Genomic DNA, 21,311 nt, shown 5'->3' on the forward strand with positions numbered 1-21,311 from the left:
GCTTCAAGTTAAAATTCCATCGTACTAAATTTTATGGGACCGACTAATGTAATTACACATAGAAATGAATTAAAATTTAATGTAGTACAGTAAAATCCTTTTAATGATCATTCAAGGGATTACTCCGAAACGACATGTTAATGAAAATGATAATCGAATGTGTAACATGCTAATTCTAATGTTTCTAGAGCATTTTCTCCGAAATTCGATATATTTCTTTGGCAAATTTATCCTGTTATAGATATTTATTTTCTGTTGATCGAACCAATCTTTTTACACTTACCAGGCATAACAAATAAATTTTTCAATATTTATAAATTGAAGTTCGAACGTTTTTTGAAATGTAAACAAGCATGGCACAATTCTTCACGAATTTCATATTGCCTCCTTCTGAATAACTATTGCTGTATTTCAATAAACCGAAATGCATATTGTTGGAAAAAAAAAGGGTATGGGGGAAATAAAATTAAAAAACAACAACAAAAAAAGCTCTTTAAGCATTATCTTAATGTGTATTGGAACCCCTGGATGAATCCAAATTCTTCCATTTTGCAGATTTTCAATTTTCTTTCTTAAAACATTTAGTAAACATGCTTTCAAACAATCATTTTTAATATATGGAGAAATAAAACAAAATGCTTTCTGTTTACTTCTAAAAAAAATGAGCACTTTTAAGGTTTTTTCTTCAAAATTAAACACCTTTCACGAAGCTACCCCCCCCCTGTGATAAATATATTCATTATCAAATTCTACATATTAGCAGAAGTCAAAGGCAAGTGCAGGTTCATCAGTGCTAAAAGACAGCATTCATGGCAGTAAAGTATTATGGTAGAACCAATAAGGCAAAGTTGCCTTGTTTCAACCAGCTTTCTACAATGTATATATCCAATTGGCATGATTCAAAGGCAAGAAAAACAGTAAGTCAATTAATAGGCAATATTACAATCTGTAGCCAATTTATTTGAAAGATGCAAAAATATATCAAATTATAATAAGACTGTGTTAACAAACAATGCTCACTTGTGTTCCAAGACCAACCAAAGAAACTTTAAAAACACAATGGATTGTGCTGCTTCACCTATCATTGCTATTGTCAGAATAACTTTTTTCATTCTAAACATAGAAATTCATTTCTTCAGCAGAAATCCAAAAATGGATTGTTATAAAACAATCATACTTTTATAATTACATTTTTTTTTTATTTAGCAGAATGTTGCTTTTGTTGTAAAATACTCTGCATAAAATTTTCATTATGATAGCATTTTTTTCCTTTACTAGGATATGTGTCAAATACATTTGATAAAATGGTTTCAATAGAGGTATTCTTCTATTACCATTAAATTTCATTTCAGTTAAATATCACAATACTATATTTAGCAAATATTCCAAAATTCTGCTACTGCTTCATCAATTTACATAGTACAATGAATGTGGAATTAAAAACTAAGAGTAACATGGAATGAGAAAAAGAAAATTAATGACAAATACAAATTCACTTTCAAAAATTTTATTTTAATGCAGCTCATTTTTGTCTGAGAATACAATGAAAATATTTTACTCGTGAACGAAGTTTTAAATATTACATAAAATGACAAGGAAAATATAAAGATAATTTAAAAGTCAGTATAATTATACCGGTTGTACTAAACAAAAAAAATCAAAGTTGAGTATTTTGGTACATTCAACTCATACGATTGTTATTTCCACTATACAATCAGTATATTGTAAGATATCTTTACAGTTTTGTTACTGCAGTCTAATTTGTTGCATTACCAGTTATGCTTATATAAGATACATGGGCTCAGCATATGATTGCCAACCATCAAAAGCCAACATGTCATAAGAATAACCATTTAACCATAGAATCTATCACAATATCTGAACAAAGAGGGACACATTCATTTGATATAAAAAAATACACTTCCAATATTTGTTTTAAAAGACAATAAAAAAACTACATGTGCGTCAATAATCTACAAAGTCTAATGAGTCAGAAAACGTCAAACTAACAAAATATATTCACAGCATTGAAAATGTCAACTTGTTAAAGATTATAAAGTTTGAAAAGCATTCCTTTTAAATTCAATAACAAATTTCGAAAGGTGGATTATATACACTATTACAAAATTGTGTTCTAATAAGCATAATTGAAAATACATTTTTTTTAAACATGTACAAGAAAACACATAAGACTTTGTTACAATTGTTTATTATTACTGATTTAAAGCACTACAACAACATACTCCAAGACATTACATTTGAACATTATTTGTGGTAGTATACAGTAGCTTTATTCATTCTGAAGTATGAAAAGTCAATATGAAAATTCATAAACAGCATATTGAACAGAAAGAATGTAATCTCATTATGCAATAGAAGTGCTTGGAAAGTAAAAATAAAGTAGTTTAAAATTAGCTCTTTAAATTATAAATTGTCAATCCAATGCATGGAAAATTGTCTTTTAAACAAATAGCTTTCCTTAAAGCTTCAGCACCATAAATACTAGGCAAAATTTTTATCTCATACTTGGCAGGTAACTTAAAAAAAAAAAAGCAAAACTGGAGGGAAAAATAAAGAAGCAAAAAATAAAATTTTATTGCTATACTAAAATCTTTTTAACTGTCTCAAAAAAAAATAATAATGATAAATTAATAAAAAGAAATTATACAAAGATTTCCATTGTCGACTTCCATGTTCATTAACACTTGATTGTACATGTCTGCACACACCAGTAACCACGCTGCCATCTTACACACCAAAAGTACAAATAAAATGTGATTACTTTGAGGGATGTATTTTTTCACCGTTTTTGAACATTTGGGGGAAGTAGATCTGCAAAATATAAAAATATATTTCATTAAATGCCATCTAATAATATAATACATTATAGTACAGTTTGAACTATTATAAGGTGAACAGACTCAGATTTAAAAATAATACACATGCAATAATCTTAAGTCAGTCCAATGATGGTATAATGTTGACAACTGAGGCACTTGTGTATGAGTTAATACTAGTTACTGTACTTGTATTTAAAAAATCTAGAAAGTCATTGCAGAGAAAAATAATTCAAAATGTAAAACATTAATGTTACATATGTGGATTAAACATATGCACACATTATTTTAAAACAGTGTAACAAGAATTGTTTGATTAATTTGGGCAAATCTATATTATGCATGATAACCTTCATAAAAAAAAAAAAAAAAAAAAAAAAAAGTTTTAAGTTCTGGGAATCGCAAATTTATCAGGGTTGCCACACAAATTTAAAAAAAAAAAAAAAATTCCATGTAAAGTACGTATATTCAAAATATGAAGAAATGTGCAAATAGCACTCATGTGCTAGTTATAATGCAATACAATTTCAAGGACGCAACAAGTTTTAATGCCTATAAAAATTCAGTTTTAAATTATAGTTCTTGAACTAAAAAGTTCGAAATCAGTTTATTTTCAGATATTAAATTTTGTTTCCCTTCTTTTGCATGACTAATAAAAGCCTACTTTCCCATATTACTAGATTTATTATTTTCTCACAAAGCAAGCAGTAACAAATGGATTTTGCGGGACTTCTTGAACCCTTTCAGCAAAATTGGGATTGACCTTTTTAAATTCGCCCAATTTGTATTAAATAGATTTTCAACAGCTCATTGTTAAAAAAATTCTCTAATCTACTCTGAATAAGCTCACAATTTCTCAATTGATGAACAAACCCTTCAATAAACTCATGTGCAAGTGACTAAATATCACTATGATGCACCCGCAGATTAAATGTTGCTATTCCAGCCAAAGAAATGTATTCTAATCTTCCACACAGTTACAGAAGTCTCGTGCCTACTCATTAGCTGCAATTCAAGAATCTTGCAGAAAAAGAACATTCATCTCAAAAATCGAAGCAGGACTGATCTATACATGAAAAATTAAGAGAGAGTAGAAATTATGCGAGTTTCAGCATTACGCAATTGCAAATGGTGGAGATTGGGATTTCTTAGAGGGGGGAGGGGTAACCTAAGAAACTTAAAATTTCCAGGTTCTCTTGGTGGTGTGGCAACGCTCTTTACATTTACATCCATCACCTATTAGATTAGAACCTCATATATGTATATTAATAAAGATTAGGGTAAGAATGATGAGGCACCGTCTGCAAAAAAATTTATGAAATAAAAATAATATTCAGAATTTCAGAGAGAGAGAGAGAGAGAGAGAGAGAATATTCAGCAGTATTCATTAAGAACTAAGAGGGGTTGGAGTGCTTATGATAACCAGACCCAAATGAATAGGTAAAAGGTATAAAATGGTACCATTCCACCAGTAGGATGTGATCAACCTACTTAAGAATCCCAAAAGATATGAATTCCAAATATGGAATAAAATCCTTTCCTTATTCTTCTAAATTGATCAATTGTTTTAATTGAATAATTTTAAACTACAAGAACAAAAATTTAGAAGCAACTAAATAGTACATTTTTTAGAAATTTCTAAATAGTACTGAATTTGAAAAAAATATGTTTTGTAAATTCCATTAATGAAAAATTCAACATAAAGAAGAAAATTAGCATTAAAAAGATTCAGCATAAGGTAACCATATTCTAGAATAATTTGCCAAATAATACTCACTCTGCCTGTCATTTCCATAACCGTAACCTCTGTTATCTCTGTAACCACCACTTCCTCGACGCGGTCCATAACCTCGACTTCTATAACCTCCACGTCCACGCCATGCATTGCGGCGCATCCAAGTATTATTGGCTGACACACCAAATGTTTCAACATTAAGTTTTCTCTCTTGACGCCAATCATGACGATGAACATTTCTGCAAAATATTTCAAAGTGCTTATTAAAATATACATTTTCAGAAGCTAACTCATAAATATAAATTAAGATACACTTGCAAATTTATGTAGCAAAACAGAGAAATCTGAACATTTATATCCCTTCATATAATTTCACTAACAAGGTAATGGTAACAAAAAATTCTATCAACATAAAACTTTCATAGGAATGAAACAACTGTATCAAAGATTGCAAAAGCTTAACATAATGGAAGGAGAGAAGAATTGAGAACAAATTTCCAGTAATATGAAATTACATATATCAAAAATAAAAATGTTATATTTAAATTTGTTTTCAACTATTAACACTCAGATATGTGTATGTTAAAAAAAAATCTAGACGCTTAAATGAAGAGCTTTAAGAACATCTATTAGGCTCGTCTTTAGTTAATATGGCACAACTTACAACTTAAAGTCAGTTTCAAGATCACAATGCAAGCAACACTGGCATCAATCACTATACAGTTACTAGATTTTGATTTCAACAAACTAAAACAACCTACTTTTAATATTTTTACTAAAGGAAACTGTAGTTGGCCCATGGGATAGTATCATCAGAATCTTAATTACCTGACACAATTTCTTAAAATAATTTTTATATTCTTAGTATTTTAAATTCTTCAAATTCTATTGAATTACAAGCAGATTACTCAGAAAGCTTTTAAATATATTAAAATAAAATCACATTCTTAATAAATAGAAAATATTTGTTTTCATGTTTGAAGCTATTCTACAAAAAATACTTTCTTCTGATTATAAAGTTTCTTCCACTGATTAATTAAGCCATTCTATCCTCAAAGAAACCCATAATAATCTTGCTGATACTGACATATGAACTTTTGTTTGAAAAATCAAGTTTATAAGTGCTATTTACAATCAGGCAAAGAACAATTTTTAACATTCTATTAAATAAATAATATTCTTATGTTATGTAGAATATTAAAAAGAATTTGGCCAATGACAAAAAAAAAACTTTAGTTTGATACATAGGGTCAGATTTTTTGCTACAATTTGTATTTTGGAACATGAATCTTGGCATTTTTACAAATAGAACCACAATTTAAATACTCGCTAAGCAACAGCTAGTTCTCTCGATACCTGGTACTGCAATAATTGTCGGGCAATTTCTCATTCTGTGAAAAAAATTTTATATACCCCCCCCCTTCTTGCTGTAATACACATATGATAAAAAGAGGTTTAATATCCATGTTAGAATTGCAACATGTCTAAATGAATTGATGACAACAGGTAGGGTACATTTATCAACATTTTTTTTTCCATTTCATCATTTAACATGTGCCCCCCCCCCAAAAAAAATTCTAATTTAATATTAGATTATACACCAAGGATAGATAAAAACCTTTCTGAATCCAATTATGAAAGTCTCAAAATGTCTTTGTCTATGGAATAGTTCATTAAAGTTGAAGACACTTATCTGGTTTCAACTACACTCCCCGCCTCCTAAAACTATACATGTAAATCAATTTCTTTTGTTTACAAAGATTTACTGGATGCTTTTTCCTCAAACGTTATATTATAAACATTAAGATCAGCCAGATACTTGAATACCACACTCATTACATAGAGTAATGTTAAATGGATTGCTGACATGCAGGAGAACTTTTAGTATTCATATTGCGTAGAGATTTTTTGGAACAAATTTGAAATCTCCTTACAAGAGTTAATATTCATGTAACTCACCATACACTTCCAAGGACATTTCTTGGCAGCTGCAGTGGTAATAATCCTGCTTATTCCCCCCCTTCCCCCAAATTATGCACAAAATATTGGAGAATAACATTCTTATATCTACATATTGAAATTCTCAAAGCAGAACAAAATCACAAATTGGTTTTCTGTTTTTTCCCCCAAGAAATAATTTATATACATCTTGCTCACTTTTCACAAATCCAACAGAAAACTGAGAGCATTTTTAAAACTTTGCTTTTGTTTCAAATTAACAATTTTAATGTCTTAAATATGGACAGTAAATAAACTAATTAGAAAAACAGGCAGGTATTTTAGTTGTACATTGAATTAAAAAAAAAACCTGAATGCTACAGCATTTACAGTACTGAACATGTTAATTGACCTGCATGTTCAATGATCTCCTTAGTCTCAAACTCGAGTTTCACCAAATATTTATGATCATAATAATTGGCAGACATAAATACAATATGAAAAATTTTAATAAATTAAGAGTAAAGAATTTTTTTTTAAAAGTAGAAGAGGAAGAATTTAGTATCAGTTAATTCTTTAAAAATAACCCAAGAATCTATATCTACTAAATAAAAATCCCTACCCTTTGCTTCTTTCAACAGCCTCACAACTTATATTATCAAAGAAAGATTTGGCTTTGTTGTAGAAAGTCTTAGATTCTTCTTCTTCACCACCAACTTCACCTCCATTCTCTTCAGGCCACAATGCATCATCTTTCTTCTCCTCTGTAGATGTATCAATGAGATTATTGGCCGGTGGGGATTCTGAAATATACAAGAAATTAAAATTTGTAAAGTTAGTAATTACGAAGACATTTCTAATAATTCAATTTGCATTTCAAAATAAACCCACACTCAATCAATGACTACGAAAATGCATATATTAGAAACAAATTGTCAAAGCAGAAACAATTCACTTATTATCATTCCCTCTATTTTTTAATGCACTATTAATAGAGTAGGTTTATCTTATCAACGATTCATAGCAATTTACACCAGATTTTAAAACATATAGAAGTAATGGAAACAATAGTATTTTAAACTGATTAATATATAATTTTGAAACGGTTTCAAAAAGAGGTATGATGGCCAAACATAAGGTCATTTCCTCATGAGATGAAAAATTTAATTCTAAATTAAATTGAGATAACTTACAAAGAAGGGGGATAACCCTACCCTATTATAATGATATATTCACAATGAAGACATGTCTATAAAAAACAAAAAAAACAAGGCATTTAAATTTATGGCAGTATAAGATAATCACAGGCTTTTCAAGTAGAAAACAAAAAAAAAAAAGTTATTACAAAATTATCTTATTTTATCTTTAGCAAAAAAAAAAAAAAAAAAAAAAAAAAACATTACAAATGTTATGCATGTATGAAAAAATAAATAAGATAAACTAACTTGGAGCAGTTTCTTCCTGATCATTTATTTTTATCTTTGCAAGTTTTCCTTCCAGCTCTTGAAATTCTGCATTTGCTTGTTCAAAATCATACTCTCCTTCAAAATCCAAAACATCTTTGGATCTACCAGAAAAGTTCTGCCGATTTCTTCCTTGACCTCGTCCTCTTCTTTGACTTCCTGCAAAAAAATCTTAAGTTGACCAACTTAATTTTCATAGTTTTTTCCCCCATAAAAATACAATAATTTGAAATTTACATATTATTTTCTTCTCATTAAAAAGCATAATATATGATAAAAAATTACATTTCAAAGTATTTATCAACATATTTAACTTCAATATTAAATTGGATTTTTTCTACATTTAAATGCTACAATATTAACATAAATATATTGAATTTTTTATGTTATTAAAAAACAGTTCTTTTCACACACACACACACACAAAAAAAAACCTAAATGTTTGACATATTCTCACAAAGAAACATAATATTGAAAGTTATAGATTACGAAATACCATACATTTACAAATATAATTACATAATTTTATGAAATTAGGTAAATTATGCAATTTTAAAAACTTATAATTCAGAATGCAAGATATGCTGCTCTACATATGTATGTAAGAAATGTAACATTTAAATATGAAGTACTCATAAAATATTTGAAAATATTTCATTAATAACCCTACATAGAACAATCTTTAAAGACAAGAAAGCAAAACATTTTCTTTTAATTAAAAAAATATTAAATAGCTTCTTATTTTACAATGGAAAAACATTTATTGAATTTATATAAATGTACGTAAAACACGATTTCAAAAAATAAGTTGATAATTTCTTTCATAATTTTTATACTTCATAATTTCAATAAAATAACTTTTCAATAAATAACTTTTTTTTGCCTTGGCCAAAATTTCTTTATTTAAGCTATGGCAAAAGCAGTAAGCAGGCAAGAGAGTTTGAGAACATATTTTCAACTCTTATAGTTTTAAAAAAGAATGGTGAATGGCAAAAGAAAGTGTTTTGGTTTTGTGGGATAAAGAGTAGCTTATATTGTACAATTTAGTTCAAGTTACAAGAGTTTGGAAGATCAGAAAATTGTTAGAACATAAATTATATGAAAAAAGACAATGTCAACTAGTTTCAAATAACATTTTAACAAGTAAATTTCCCAACTACCAATAAAAATTCAAATTAATAATAATAATAAAAAAGTTACAAGTATAAAAGAAATGGTGAATGTTTCTATTATTTTAAAGAATGCTTAAAATTGCCCCCTTCAGAAATATCATTTAGTGGTGAGCCATTCCAATCTGAATTTCAACAGTGCAATCATAAGTTAATTTAATTTTTCTAGGGAGGCAGGTGTGACCAACATGTTCTCAGAAAGGTTCAAAAGCTTCTTATTAAATATATATCCAAGACTATTTAATTGGGCACAATTTTCTTTAATTTACAGCTAATATAAAGGAAGTATCACAGACTTCAAAAATATTTAATATTCAAGAAATACCTAGTACTATAAAATCTAGCAAAACAAGACAAATCATATCTGTGCTTACTTCCTCTCTGAGGCGATCGTTGCTGCCTCTGCCCTTGAGGAGGTGCACGTCTCTGTTGGTTAGAAGTACCTGGAGCTTGCTGTTGAGGGGGTCCTTTACCTTGTTGCCTCTGCTGTGAAGTACGATCTCCAATTTCAGTCCGAATATGGTTTGTAGAAGTCGACACTTGGACACCCGAGTCGAGGGGTGGACTTTTTCTTTGTTGTGGTGTTGGGGTTGGAGTTTCTGATCTGGAGTCTGTTAGAAACATTATAGATTTTAGAAGTGAAATTTATGATAATTAAAAAGATTTGTTTTTATTATGAATGTTCTTTTAATGTTTTCTTTCAAATTTTCCCACCCAAAGCAAACATAATGTTTCATAATTGTAACACAATATGAAACCAAAAATCTTAGAAATAATTCTTAGTGAGAATAAATTGAAACAAATGTTGATAAGTTGAATGCTTTAATTGTTATAAAGCAATCTGATACAAATAAAGTTTAAAAACATTATAACATGTAAGTTTTTAAGATGTACATGCAATAAAGCAACAAATCAGTTTTTATATTCCAAGACATATGAAGATTTTTTTTTCTCGCTTTATAATGATGAAAAATAACTACATGATTTTTGTCACTGGGGGATATATATATATACATACACACACATTCACTTGCTATGATATTTTGTGCACAATATTGAATGAACACAACACTTGTCGAAGGAAAATTTAATAGTAGGGAAAAAAATGTTCCTTTGATTTATAAAATATTTATTTAATAATTACAACTTAAAGAGTAAAAGTTTTCTTAAAAATTTTTATATTAAAAAAAAAATCTCAACAAATACATGTATTTAAAGAAAATTTACAAATTCTTTCTATCTTTTGCAGAATATATATTAAATTTACTGAAATTAAAATAATTCAAAACAGTTGTCTTACTTTGGAGAAGTTCTAGAGAAACTGGTAATAGAAAGTTTTAAAAAAATTAAATTTTAACTAATTTCCTGGAAAGTAGCAACAGTCATTTCAAATATTTATAACAAAAAAAAAAAAAAAAAAGCATAAGCAGCAGCAATACTGAGAGCATTTACCTGACCGTTGTGAAGTAGGAGTGGCAAAAGGCTGTGGAATGTGCTGGAGATTTGACTGGGAGTAATTTTGGTAAGATGGGAGTGCGCCGATCGGTCCAAAAGAGTTTCCTGACTGGTTAAATGAATTTGAAGTAGACTGCACAGGAGCAGAGTGCTGCAATATTTGAAACAAGTTTTAAATAGGTCATATATATTCAAAATGTTGCCTCTGACAATAAAATAATTTTAAAGTTTACTCTGAATTTCAAAGGCTTATTTTTGCGCTGAAACTACTTTACATTTATAAGTTTTGATGCATACACGAACTATATATTAATAACTACTTTGTTAGTGGATACCTAAATACAAAACACCACACTATTAGATTTGTTACTGAGCAGATTATAACAAGTTCATCACGAAATCTTGAAATAATCTCTATTAATTATTAATAATAATAAATGAAGAAATCATCTCTTCAAATACCCCTCTTGATTGTGAATTTTTCATGGCACATATTTTTTGGCTCAATTCAAAATAACTCCTAGCGCCGACTATCCAATCTCCTCTGAACGGCTACTGTATGGATTCGTACATCTCATTTTTCAAGGAAATGTAATCATTTCCTGTTTCCAACCATCAGCCAAAAAGTCTACAGTCGGATTAAGAAAGGTTATTTCTACTTCTTATTGGCTATTAGTAGATTCTGATAATTTTGGAACAAAAATGTCAAAGTGTGTTTTTCTAAATCTAGAATAGACCATTCAAATTCTACATCAATATGAGAATGGCAAATCAATAAGAAAATTAGCTTATTTATTTAACTGTGGAAGAATGCAAATCAATAAAATCATCAAGGAACAAGATTTGATTTTGAAAGAATACGAAAGACTTCAAATTTCATGGTGTCAAATGGACAAGATACAATAAATATGTTAACATAAATCAGGGGTCGGCTGGAAGGTGAGGCTTTGTTTTGGAATGGTTTAAAACTGTTCCTATGAAGAAAATTCCTGTTACTGGATCTATGATTGAACATTTCTGCCAACAATGGGTAGCTGAACAGATTTTGTACATAGAATAACATGATTTTTCAATCACTGAGTGATGAAGGAACTCAGTTCACAAAACACGGAATGGACATGAAACTCAGCTCACAACTTATTTCTACCACCATACACAACATCAGAACTTTACCATTAGATCATGGTGTTATAAAATGTTTCAAGATGGAATGCAAACAATGTGCTCTATGATATGTCATTGCTCATATAGATTCTTGAATAGAGGAGTAATCACTCAGAAGTTTCACTTTACATAAGATGGCTTGGAAACCAAGTAGATATTGTTATAGTTCCTCCCATACAAATTATACAGAATATCATAATCTTATACCGAGTCTCTATTCATTGAAAAGTTATCTTTAAAGATGTAAGCAACAACAACCAAAAATGTTTAATGTAAAATGCTTTTACCTGTACAATAGCTGGATCATTGGGTAGACCACTATTTAGAGTTTGTTGTGGTTTAGGTGGTTCACATACATGAAGATCCTTTATGTCACTGGCACGAAAAATGATATATTCATAAACTTCATCTCTGGGAGCTACTGGACGTTCTGTTGGTCTATCTTCTGTTCCAAATGAAGTAACTATAAAAAATTTAGACAGTAAATATTCTCTTCAACTTGCATTTTTTCTAATATTAATGCTAAAATAATCATACAAAATAGATAATTCCATATCAAATCATGTAATAGTCATAGCTTCATGCCTTTGGACTTCGTTTTTGGAGTGGATATAGCAATATTATATTAAATGAAAAAGAACTTTCAGATTTTTCAAATTTCTAAATTAATAACTTTAGAAAATTTTACAAATTTTGAATAATTTAATACAGGGCTGCGACTCAAATCTTTAAAAAGAATTCCCTGCCTTTTACCTGTATGTATATGCAATAAAAAAAGAAATTTGTGGACAGCATTCACATGCTATTAATAATGGAACAACAATACTGCATGGTTTAATGAGTAGAAAAAGCAATATTCAATGAATATTAAACAAGTTGCAATTTTTGGACATGCATACAAACATTTTTTATATTATTCTTCCAATATAAAACTCTCAACTAAAAAGAATTTTTTTTTTCACCCAGTATCAGTAACTTTACTAGTAATCAAGTAACTTATAGTCATTATTCCAGTATCATTTTTTTCTCAGCTTAATATTTTAAAGATCATCAAGCCCCACCAAAAATAGGCCATTTAATATTTTTGCTATTTCGATTATGCTTCTTCTGACAGCATTGTTGAAAAAATTTGTAATAAATAATGTACAACACATTTGTACAATTTAATGTACATTTTTTTTTTCTATTTTACTATTAGTGAATTTATGTGAAAATATTTCCGATATATCACTAAATGAATTAAAGATCGAATGAAGCACAACAAATTTTAATGCCCACAGTAATTTGGTTTTCGATTATTGTTCTTGAACTAAAAAGTTTGAAATTGGCTTATTTTCACATTTGATGTTTTCGGACTTAACATGTCATCTTCTGCGTCCCTCTTAGTCCGAGATCAAAGATGACTATTTATAATTTGGCACTAATTTGAATGTTTTTCTCTTTTGGTATGATCAGTAAATGCCTGTTTTCCCATATTATTTAAGCTCATAAGCTTCTAACAAAGCGAGCAGTACACAACATTTTTGAGGAATTTCTCTAACCAATTCGACGAGGTCAGGATTCATATTTTTATCCATCAAATCCATATTAAATACAGATTTTAAGCAGCCTATTATTTAAAAAAGTTCTCTAATCTATTCTGATTAAGCTCACAATTTTTGAAATCTGATTCAATAAATTTGTGTGTGTGTGACTAAACAACATCGAAATGATTCTGATTGCCATTTCTGCTCGAAAAATTTATTCTATTCTCTCATGCAGTTATAGCATTCTCAAGCATCTTCAATGTCTACAGTCTAGGAATCTCATAAGAAGGGAAAAACTTTAAAATAGAAATTAAACTAATTTTATACAAAAGGGGGGGGGGGCAACAAATAGAAAAGATGCGAGTTTCCATGATTACACACTCATTCTATTTTTGACACTATGATTGGCATTTTTTAGATGGAATGAAAAAGTAACTAAGAAACTTAAAATTCCCTATACTTTCCTGGTTTTTATGGAACTTTTCAAATTTCCATGCTTTTTTAAGTCAATTTTCAAAATTCCCAGCATTCCACCCAGGTTAATAGTTTTTAAACTCTAGAACTACAAATTTCACAATGACACAGTTGAAATTTGTATTATTTCATGTAATTTTTTCAATGGAATGTTATAAAATATCTAATATGATTATGTTATTGATAAATCTTTATATATATATATATATAGTGACCTTCACTGTTAAAAAAAATAACCTTCAATGTTTAAAAAATACAAACTATCCAAAAAATTAACTATAATGTGAAAAATTACATGAAATGATAGTAATACTTACCGGAGATATAGGTGTACAAATATACATTTTGCAAGAAATTTTCCAAGTTTATTAGATTTAGATTTTATTTTCAATTATTACAAAATATTTTTTTCGGTTACTTAGAAATAAACAACAAACTCATGCTTACATGTCGCAATGAATAAAATAGCTGCTTATATGTTTCTAAAACTTTAAAAAAAAGTGGTGTACAAATAATCATTTTGCCTACTGTATATGATTGAATATTAGTGAAACAATGAAAACCATTTCAATTTTAGAACTAAAATGTTAAAATGCTAATTTGATTAATTTGAAATTAAAAAAAAATTAAAAACTGCCAAAACTCAGAAATATCTGTAGTTATTAAATTAATATAATTATTAAATCACCTACAAAAAGCTTAAAGGTGCACATTCTCACCCTCCGAGGTGTATACATGCCCAATATATACATTGAAGCGTGGGAGTGAGGTAACATAGTATTAAATTTGGTAGCAATAAGCACAAAGGTTCAGCTTCTAGAGTGTCAACACACACTCATCCTTATTATTAGTAGTAGAGAGATTAATATTTTTAAATCATAAAGATCAAGCTGATATAATTGCAATGAGCCACACAGCATGCTTTTTCTAATAGCAACTCTTATTAATATTTTACTTGCAGGGCATTTACACAATGCAACTATAATTTCTATTTTAATTATAAATACTGAAACATAAACATTACATAAAAAATTTCATGATTTTTAAACATGAAAACATTTTTAAAACATGAAAATATGTTCATCCCAACAGCTACTGTTACATAAATTACACTTGCTTTCATAACTATTTTGCTTTCTAGTTTATATAGGTGAATTCTACATGGAGCAAAGTGAAGAGCCGACTTTTATTTTGAGGATTGCACTCTTATATTAAACACTGTGCTCAACAGCATATTTAGAAAACTGAATCAATTCCAGTTGAATTGCCTTGAAAAGCAGCAAAAATGGAAAAAATTCTTATTAACTTAAAAAGTATCAAAAGGAAACTGCATTAAATGCACATTAAAAAGTGTATGTAAGGAGAAACTACAGATTCATTGTCTCTGCACCACCACCTATAAATCTTTTATAGACCAATGTTCCCAGCTATAATTAAGTCTAAAATTTATTTTTTTTAAAAAAAGAATTTCATATTGATTAATAAAAAATGGTTATTTACAATGGAAAAATAACTTGATTTTTTAAAATAAAAATTATGATTCAAATATGCATAAAAAATTCATTAAAAATGATACAAAATAATTGAACATTTGTACACATAATTAAACTATCCATTATTAAAGATATAATTTTTACATATAATAAAAATGTGTGTATGTGCATGTTGGCACTCTATAGTCTATACCATCTAGCATAGAGCTACTTAACTTAGCAAGGTAAAATGTGCACCTCAGAATGATTTTATTCAAAATTATTGTAGCATTTTTACAATGATAATATCTGAAAATATCCAGCATAAAAATAAATTTTACATTATCTTAAGATACAAAAAATTATCTTTTAAATTATACCAATAGAAAAATAAGATATAAATTAAATTTATATTTTCAATAAATTATGAAAATATCTTTAGTACATATTCCAACAATTTATTTCACACAAAATAAAATTTAAACTGCACAAGCACTTTATGAAAATTTACCATTTATCAACATATTGCAATCATGTTGACAAAAGTGCAAGATAACTCTTACTACAAACTAAACCTAGAAAAGTAACTTTCAACACGTCTGCAAGAAATGAAATAAATATGAAATTTTTTTGAAATACAAATGAAAGAAAAATGTTTTTTTTTTAATGAACTTTTAAAATATCTATACGATTAATTCAATAATTAGGTTACATCTAAGGCAAATGTGATTTATATACATATATAGGATGCCCACTCTAATCAAGTCCCAAGATCTAATTTTTAAATAGTTTGTATTAAGCATACATGTCTAAAAGGAAAAATTGTATAAGTGAAGTGTAAAGGAAACTATTTTATGCAATTTGAATCAAATATTTCAATTAATTATGAATTTTACAATTTTATACAATCGTTCAGTCTTGTGAATAATTAAATAAAATATTCTAGAGATATTAACATTTTAAATAAAAGAACTCCAAAATGATTAAAACTGAATTTGTAATGGAAATTTGAATACCATTATCTCATAAAAATGTATTTTAGACTCTACATTGACCATCTCAAGGAAAATATGCTAACTGAACATTAATTCCAGTAAACCTGCTACAGTGCACGAAAAAAGTATAAGGACAACATGTAATTGCATGAAAATATGCTTTATTTCCATTTCATCTAAATGAACTTTTTATATTTCTTACTTCTGTTGCATAATTTTGCAATAACACTTATACCACATAAAAAACAATTTAGCTTCAAAATATTGATTTTACAAAATTTAACATTAAAGGAAATACGGAAAAAATTATGGCATGTTGTAAAATACTTAAAAAATGTTTCAATAACCAAGAAAACTACCTTTTTTTTTCAATCACTTGAATAAGCCGAGAGGTCATAGATCCTGAAAGATCTTTTAGAATGTCCACAGATATTTTTTCCCGTCTTTGATAGCGACGACAAGATCTTGTGTACATTGATACTGTGTGCCGTTTTTATAAACTTCTCGGGCTAGAAGTCCCCATAAGTTTTCGATTGGATTAAGATCGGGACTTCTTGCCGGCCAATCAAGTAAATTTACAGAATTAACTTCAAACCAGAGTTTTGCACTCGTAGAAACGTGTATCGAAGCATTATCCTGCTGAAAAATATAGTCCCCTGAAGTAATTAGTGGCGCTTCAGGTAACAAACTTTCTCCTAACATATCAACATACCTGTCCGAATTCATTTTACAGTTGATAAATACAATTGGAGTGGTTCCATTTGCCGCAAAAGTGCCCCATACCATAACCGAGCTCCCACCATATTGACGCCTGGAAAACACTTCCTTGGTCTTTCGCAGATCATACCAAAAATAACGAAAACCATCAGGTCCATCAAGATTGAACTTTTTTTCATCCGAAAAAATTACATCAGCCCACTTTTGACCAAGAGAAATGTATTTTTTGGCCAAGTAAACTCTTCTTTTCTTATGATGATTTGTAAGAGAGGGGCGTGACACTAATTTCCCATAAGAAACTTGAGGATGTTTACTCAAAACATTTTGAACAGTCCTTGTTGAGCATGGTAAACTCAAATTTTGTCAAACTTCATTTGCGGTTTCTCTTTTCTCGCAAGCTCTCCTTACAATCATTCTTTTTTGTCGACGAGTGAGAATTTTTGGTCTCCCAGTTCGCTTTTTCATACCATACACCCCAGGATTTTTTAGAAAATTATAAACCACCATTTTAGATCTCTTGATTCTTTTTAAATTTCCCATCCACTTAATCCACATTCTTGAAAAGCAACAATTTTTCCGTTTTCAGAGTCAGAAAGTTGAGTTCCTTTGGGCATCGTTTAAAAATTCACACTGAAAGTCGCCAAGTGGGAAATTCTTTTCGCAAATGAATCTTTTAACTCGGAATTGTCATTTTATGCTTTCAAATATGCAAATTCTTAAATAATCACTGGAGAAAAAGCAATGTCCTTATACTTTTTTCCGTTTTCATTTAGGTTTAAAAATCAAAATTTAAATTTTAGCAGATTTAAAATTGAAAATTTTAATTACTTTACGCATAAAATATTTTAGTTTTACTTCTATTTTTGCTGCAAAAATTTGCATACGATTCTGTAAACTAGGCTTCTAGATTTGGCGATTTTTTGCGTGTCCTTATAATTTTTTCGGGCACTGTAGTAGCGAAATGTTAATAATATAAATAAGAAATGCATTTGATTTAACCTCTTTAAACATTCCAATCAAAAAGAATAGACAATTTGTAAAAGTAATTTCTCTTATTGTGAAAATATAAATAAAGAAAAGACTTCTATTTTTTAAAAAAATAATAAACAAAAGATAATTAAGCCATTGATTTTAAAAATAAGATATAAGCATTTATATACCAATGAATAATTCTATAATGACTTTTCTTTTAATTATTATTTCCATTTCTTACAATTCAATTAACACAGATATTTCATGCACAAAAGAGGTGCATACAGAGTAACCAATTACAATTTAAATACATAATTCTAACAAGGTGGAATTGCTCAATTTTTTATGGTGAGCATTTACCCTAAGAAATGATTTAGGAATTTATATGCAAAAGCTCAAACTATGGTTATCATCTGATTACATTTAACAACTTACAGAAGAGATAACCAACTCAACCATCTGGACCTATTAAGAAACTGTAACTGCCCTCTTATAAACATGTGATGGATGACAGTAAAATAAAGTTTAACCATCTATAATCCATTCAGTATGACTATGCATGTGCAGAAACCGTACAATAGTAAGTACTTGTCCTGTCAAGACAAGAACTTGCTTTTGTCCACTCTTTCAGCACAAGCACAGTAGGAGGATTATGCTTGAATGACCTACTGGAATCATATAACTGGCTAAGGATAAACCCACTTTAAGGAACTTAAAGTTAACAGTGGAGTCCTGGAGGGACAGTAATAGTCATTAGCTTATGGCAGAAATTGAAAGTAAATATACTAAAAAAAAAATTACATTTCAATGACTTTCCAGAGTATTATGGAATACAATTATCAAGTTTAAATTTGCTTAATCGGCAAAAATATATTACTTTATTACTAGCTTATAACGCAGTATGATTATCTATATATTCTATTTTTATGTTAGCATAATGATTATCAATTGGAAAAAATTAGCTTAATTTTTCCTTTCATATTTTAATGAAACCTTTAAAGCAATAGAAGATCCCATCAAGGGAAAAAAAAAAAAAAGACAAAATATAAACCAGGACCTCAATTTGGCATATGATCAGCTAGATCTCTCTATGAATGCTTTTTTGTGATTAAATAATCGTCAGATTACATCACTAAAAATATAAAGCTAAGTACAGTTGTTGACAATGGTTTCATAAAATGTCTGTCTTGGTAGGCATAAAAAATTTGTTTAGTTATGACAAATTTTTTTTTTTTTTTTTTTTTTTTTTAGACATTCAATGGTATTAACAATTCCAGGAAAAAAGAATCTGCTCTATATTTCTTGCCACAGCAACAACAAATCATAGTCCATTTAGCAAACCTTGTCAAATTATTATAAGAAATTTAGAAAAAGATTACACATCTGATAATTTATCCTCCTGAAAAAGTTGCAACTTGGCACTATTTACCAATTTAAGTTCTAGTGAAAGATAAATTGTAGAAATTTTTTATGCTAGAAAAGTGGAAATTGATGATAAATAATAATAATAATAATAAAAGACATAACAAAAACACTATATACTTATAACAAATATTTTAAGATTTTTAAACAAATATTAAAATTAATATTAATACTTTACACAATACAAGTTAGAGAAAAGCCCTATTGGAATAGACTTGTAGGAAGGGATAAAGATCCGCCAATAAAAAAAAAAAGAAAAAGAGAGAGAACAATGATTTCACAGAATTACTGAAAATTTTGTTGCAATATTTATGAAACATGTCACATACTTTTTATCAAGAAGTATTTTATAAGTTATAAATAAGAAAATTCCTTGAAAAAAATGATTTTAGGATTTACAATCAACAATAGTTTAGAAAAAAAATACTAATAAAAAATCAGATTCAAGAAATAATACAAAGAAATGCAAGAAAAGTACATATTTCAATTACAACAATGAGTTTAAGACATATGAACAAGATTTCTTTGTATGCTGATCATTAATGCACCATTTTGCATCTATTTGGAATCCTGAAGCTAAGCATGCATAGATTCAAGATAGAAATATATTCTGGTAATAGCATATTACCAAAAGTGAAAAAAGTATTTTGAACTCATAGCAAAAACAATTTCAAAATATAATATGGATCCCTGGATATTAAAAGTTGGAATTCAGCATAACATTTTACTCTCCAAATGTAACTGGTTTCAATCGAATTTTCTTTTAATGCTTGAATTTATTATTTTAAAAAAATGTATTATCTGCAAATGATCATATATTGCAATTAAAAAAATAAATATATTTTCAGTATTACCAAATTAAAATTATATACTGCAAAGAACTTCTGTAATCCGTTGCAATGATTTCATTGATTACTTCAATATAAATTATATGATCAATATATACTATAATCAAAAATAATAATTCTAACATGTTACAAATAACTGAAAATAATAATAATGAACGGTTTAATTTTAAAGCAAATTTCCCCATCTTCTCACTAATTTAATAAAAATGACTATTTTTCGAGATCTAAATTTCACACACAGCAAAGTAAAGAAATTAGTTTTTAAGCTGGTGAAGGATATTTCACCACAGCGGTAAAGAAAAATAAACCATAACAATAATATAGAACTTGATAAATCCCTCGATCTTTGTTTCCTAACAATAAAACAATGTGCTGTAAACATTTATGCCCAGTCATGTGATGGATTTAACTCCCCATCTTTTCATCACGGGCGATGGAAAGCAATTTATGGCATTTTTTGAACACTTTTTTGATTAAATAAGTTAAACATCGACTGAAGATTCAACTTATCTTCCAATATAAAAACAGTATTAACAGATGTCGTTGCTCTCACTAAAATCTTTTGTTTTATGGTATAAAAATTCGACAAAGAACAACGCAATTGAAGTGTACGATAGAGAAGGGCAGACATGATGCAACATTTTATTTAAAACACAAATTTAAAGACGAGTTACTGAGCAGTGAGTTTAAGATGCTGCATTTAAATGGTACAGGAACAGATTAAGAGATTAGTTTACCTTTAGCCAAAGCAACTGTGGATTCTTTTGTATCAATTGTGTATAATATTCCTTCATAACGAATTTCTGACTTCGATATTAGGCTTATTTTGCTCCCTAAATATGGTATTCCGCTGCTCATGATGAAACTTTAATGATAAATGCTCACAACAGAGGATGTTAAAAGATAATGAAGCGAGTCGATTAGAAAACAGCAGATACCATATTTAACACAACATCAGAGCATCCATAACAAATGAAACATGAATGTCAAATGCCATACACAACGCCATGCGAATGAACCAAATTTTCTGATTGGTTCTCTGTTCGTCCCCTGCGCAGTTCGTCGGAAGAACCGGGACCACTTCGCCCCTCCCACATTTAATTTAAAATTTCTGCATTTAAAAT

General features: G+C 28.5%; 1 protein-coding gene across 2 annotated transcripts; it reads right to left on the bottom strand.

The window, feature by feature from the left end:
- Nucleotides 1-1,491: 1,491 nt before the first annotated feature.
- LOC129971434 (protein LSM14 homolog B-like) lies at nucleotides 1,492-21,226 on the bottom strand. 2 transcript variants are annotated; one of them, XM_056085190.1, is made up of 8 exons: nucleotides 20,925-21,226; nucleotides 12,049-12,224; nucleotides 10,595-10,748; nucleotides 9,517-9,753; nucleotides 7,956-8,144; nucleotides 7,133-7,313; nucleotides 4,615-4,811; nucleotides 1,492-2,832 (listed from the first exon to the last, which is right to left on the bottom strand). In XM_056085190.1, the coding sequence occupies exons 1-8, from the start codon at nucleotides 21,043-21,045 to the stop codon at nucleotides 2,801-2,803; spliced, it is 1,287 nt and encodes a 428-aa protein (XP_055941165.1). In that variant the 5' UTR covers nucleotides 21,046-21,226; the 3' UTR covers nucleotides 1,492-2,800. The 2 variants fall into 2 exon arrangements, with proteins under 2 accessions (XP_055941165.1, XP_055941166.1); XM_056085191.1 differs by having other exon boundaries at nucleotides 7,956-8,132; nucleotides 20,925-21,225.
- Nucleotides 21,227-21,311: the final 85 nt, after the last annotated feature.

Source organism: Argiope bruennichi, chromosome 6, assembly GCF_947563725.1.
Source record: "Argiope bruennichi chromosome 6, qqArgBrue1.1, whole genome shotgun sequence".
Taxonomy (NCBI): Eukaryota; Metazoa; Arthropoda; class Arachnida; order Araneae; family Araneidae; genus Argiope; species Argiope bruennichi.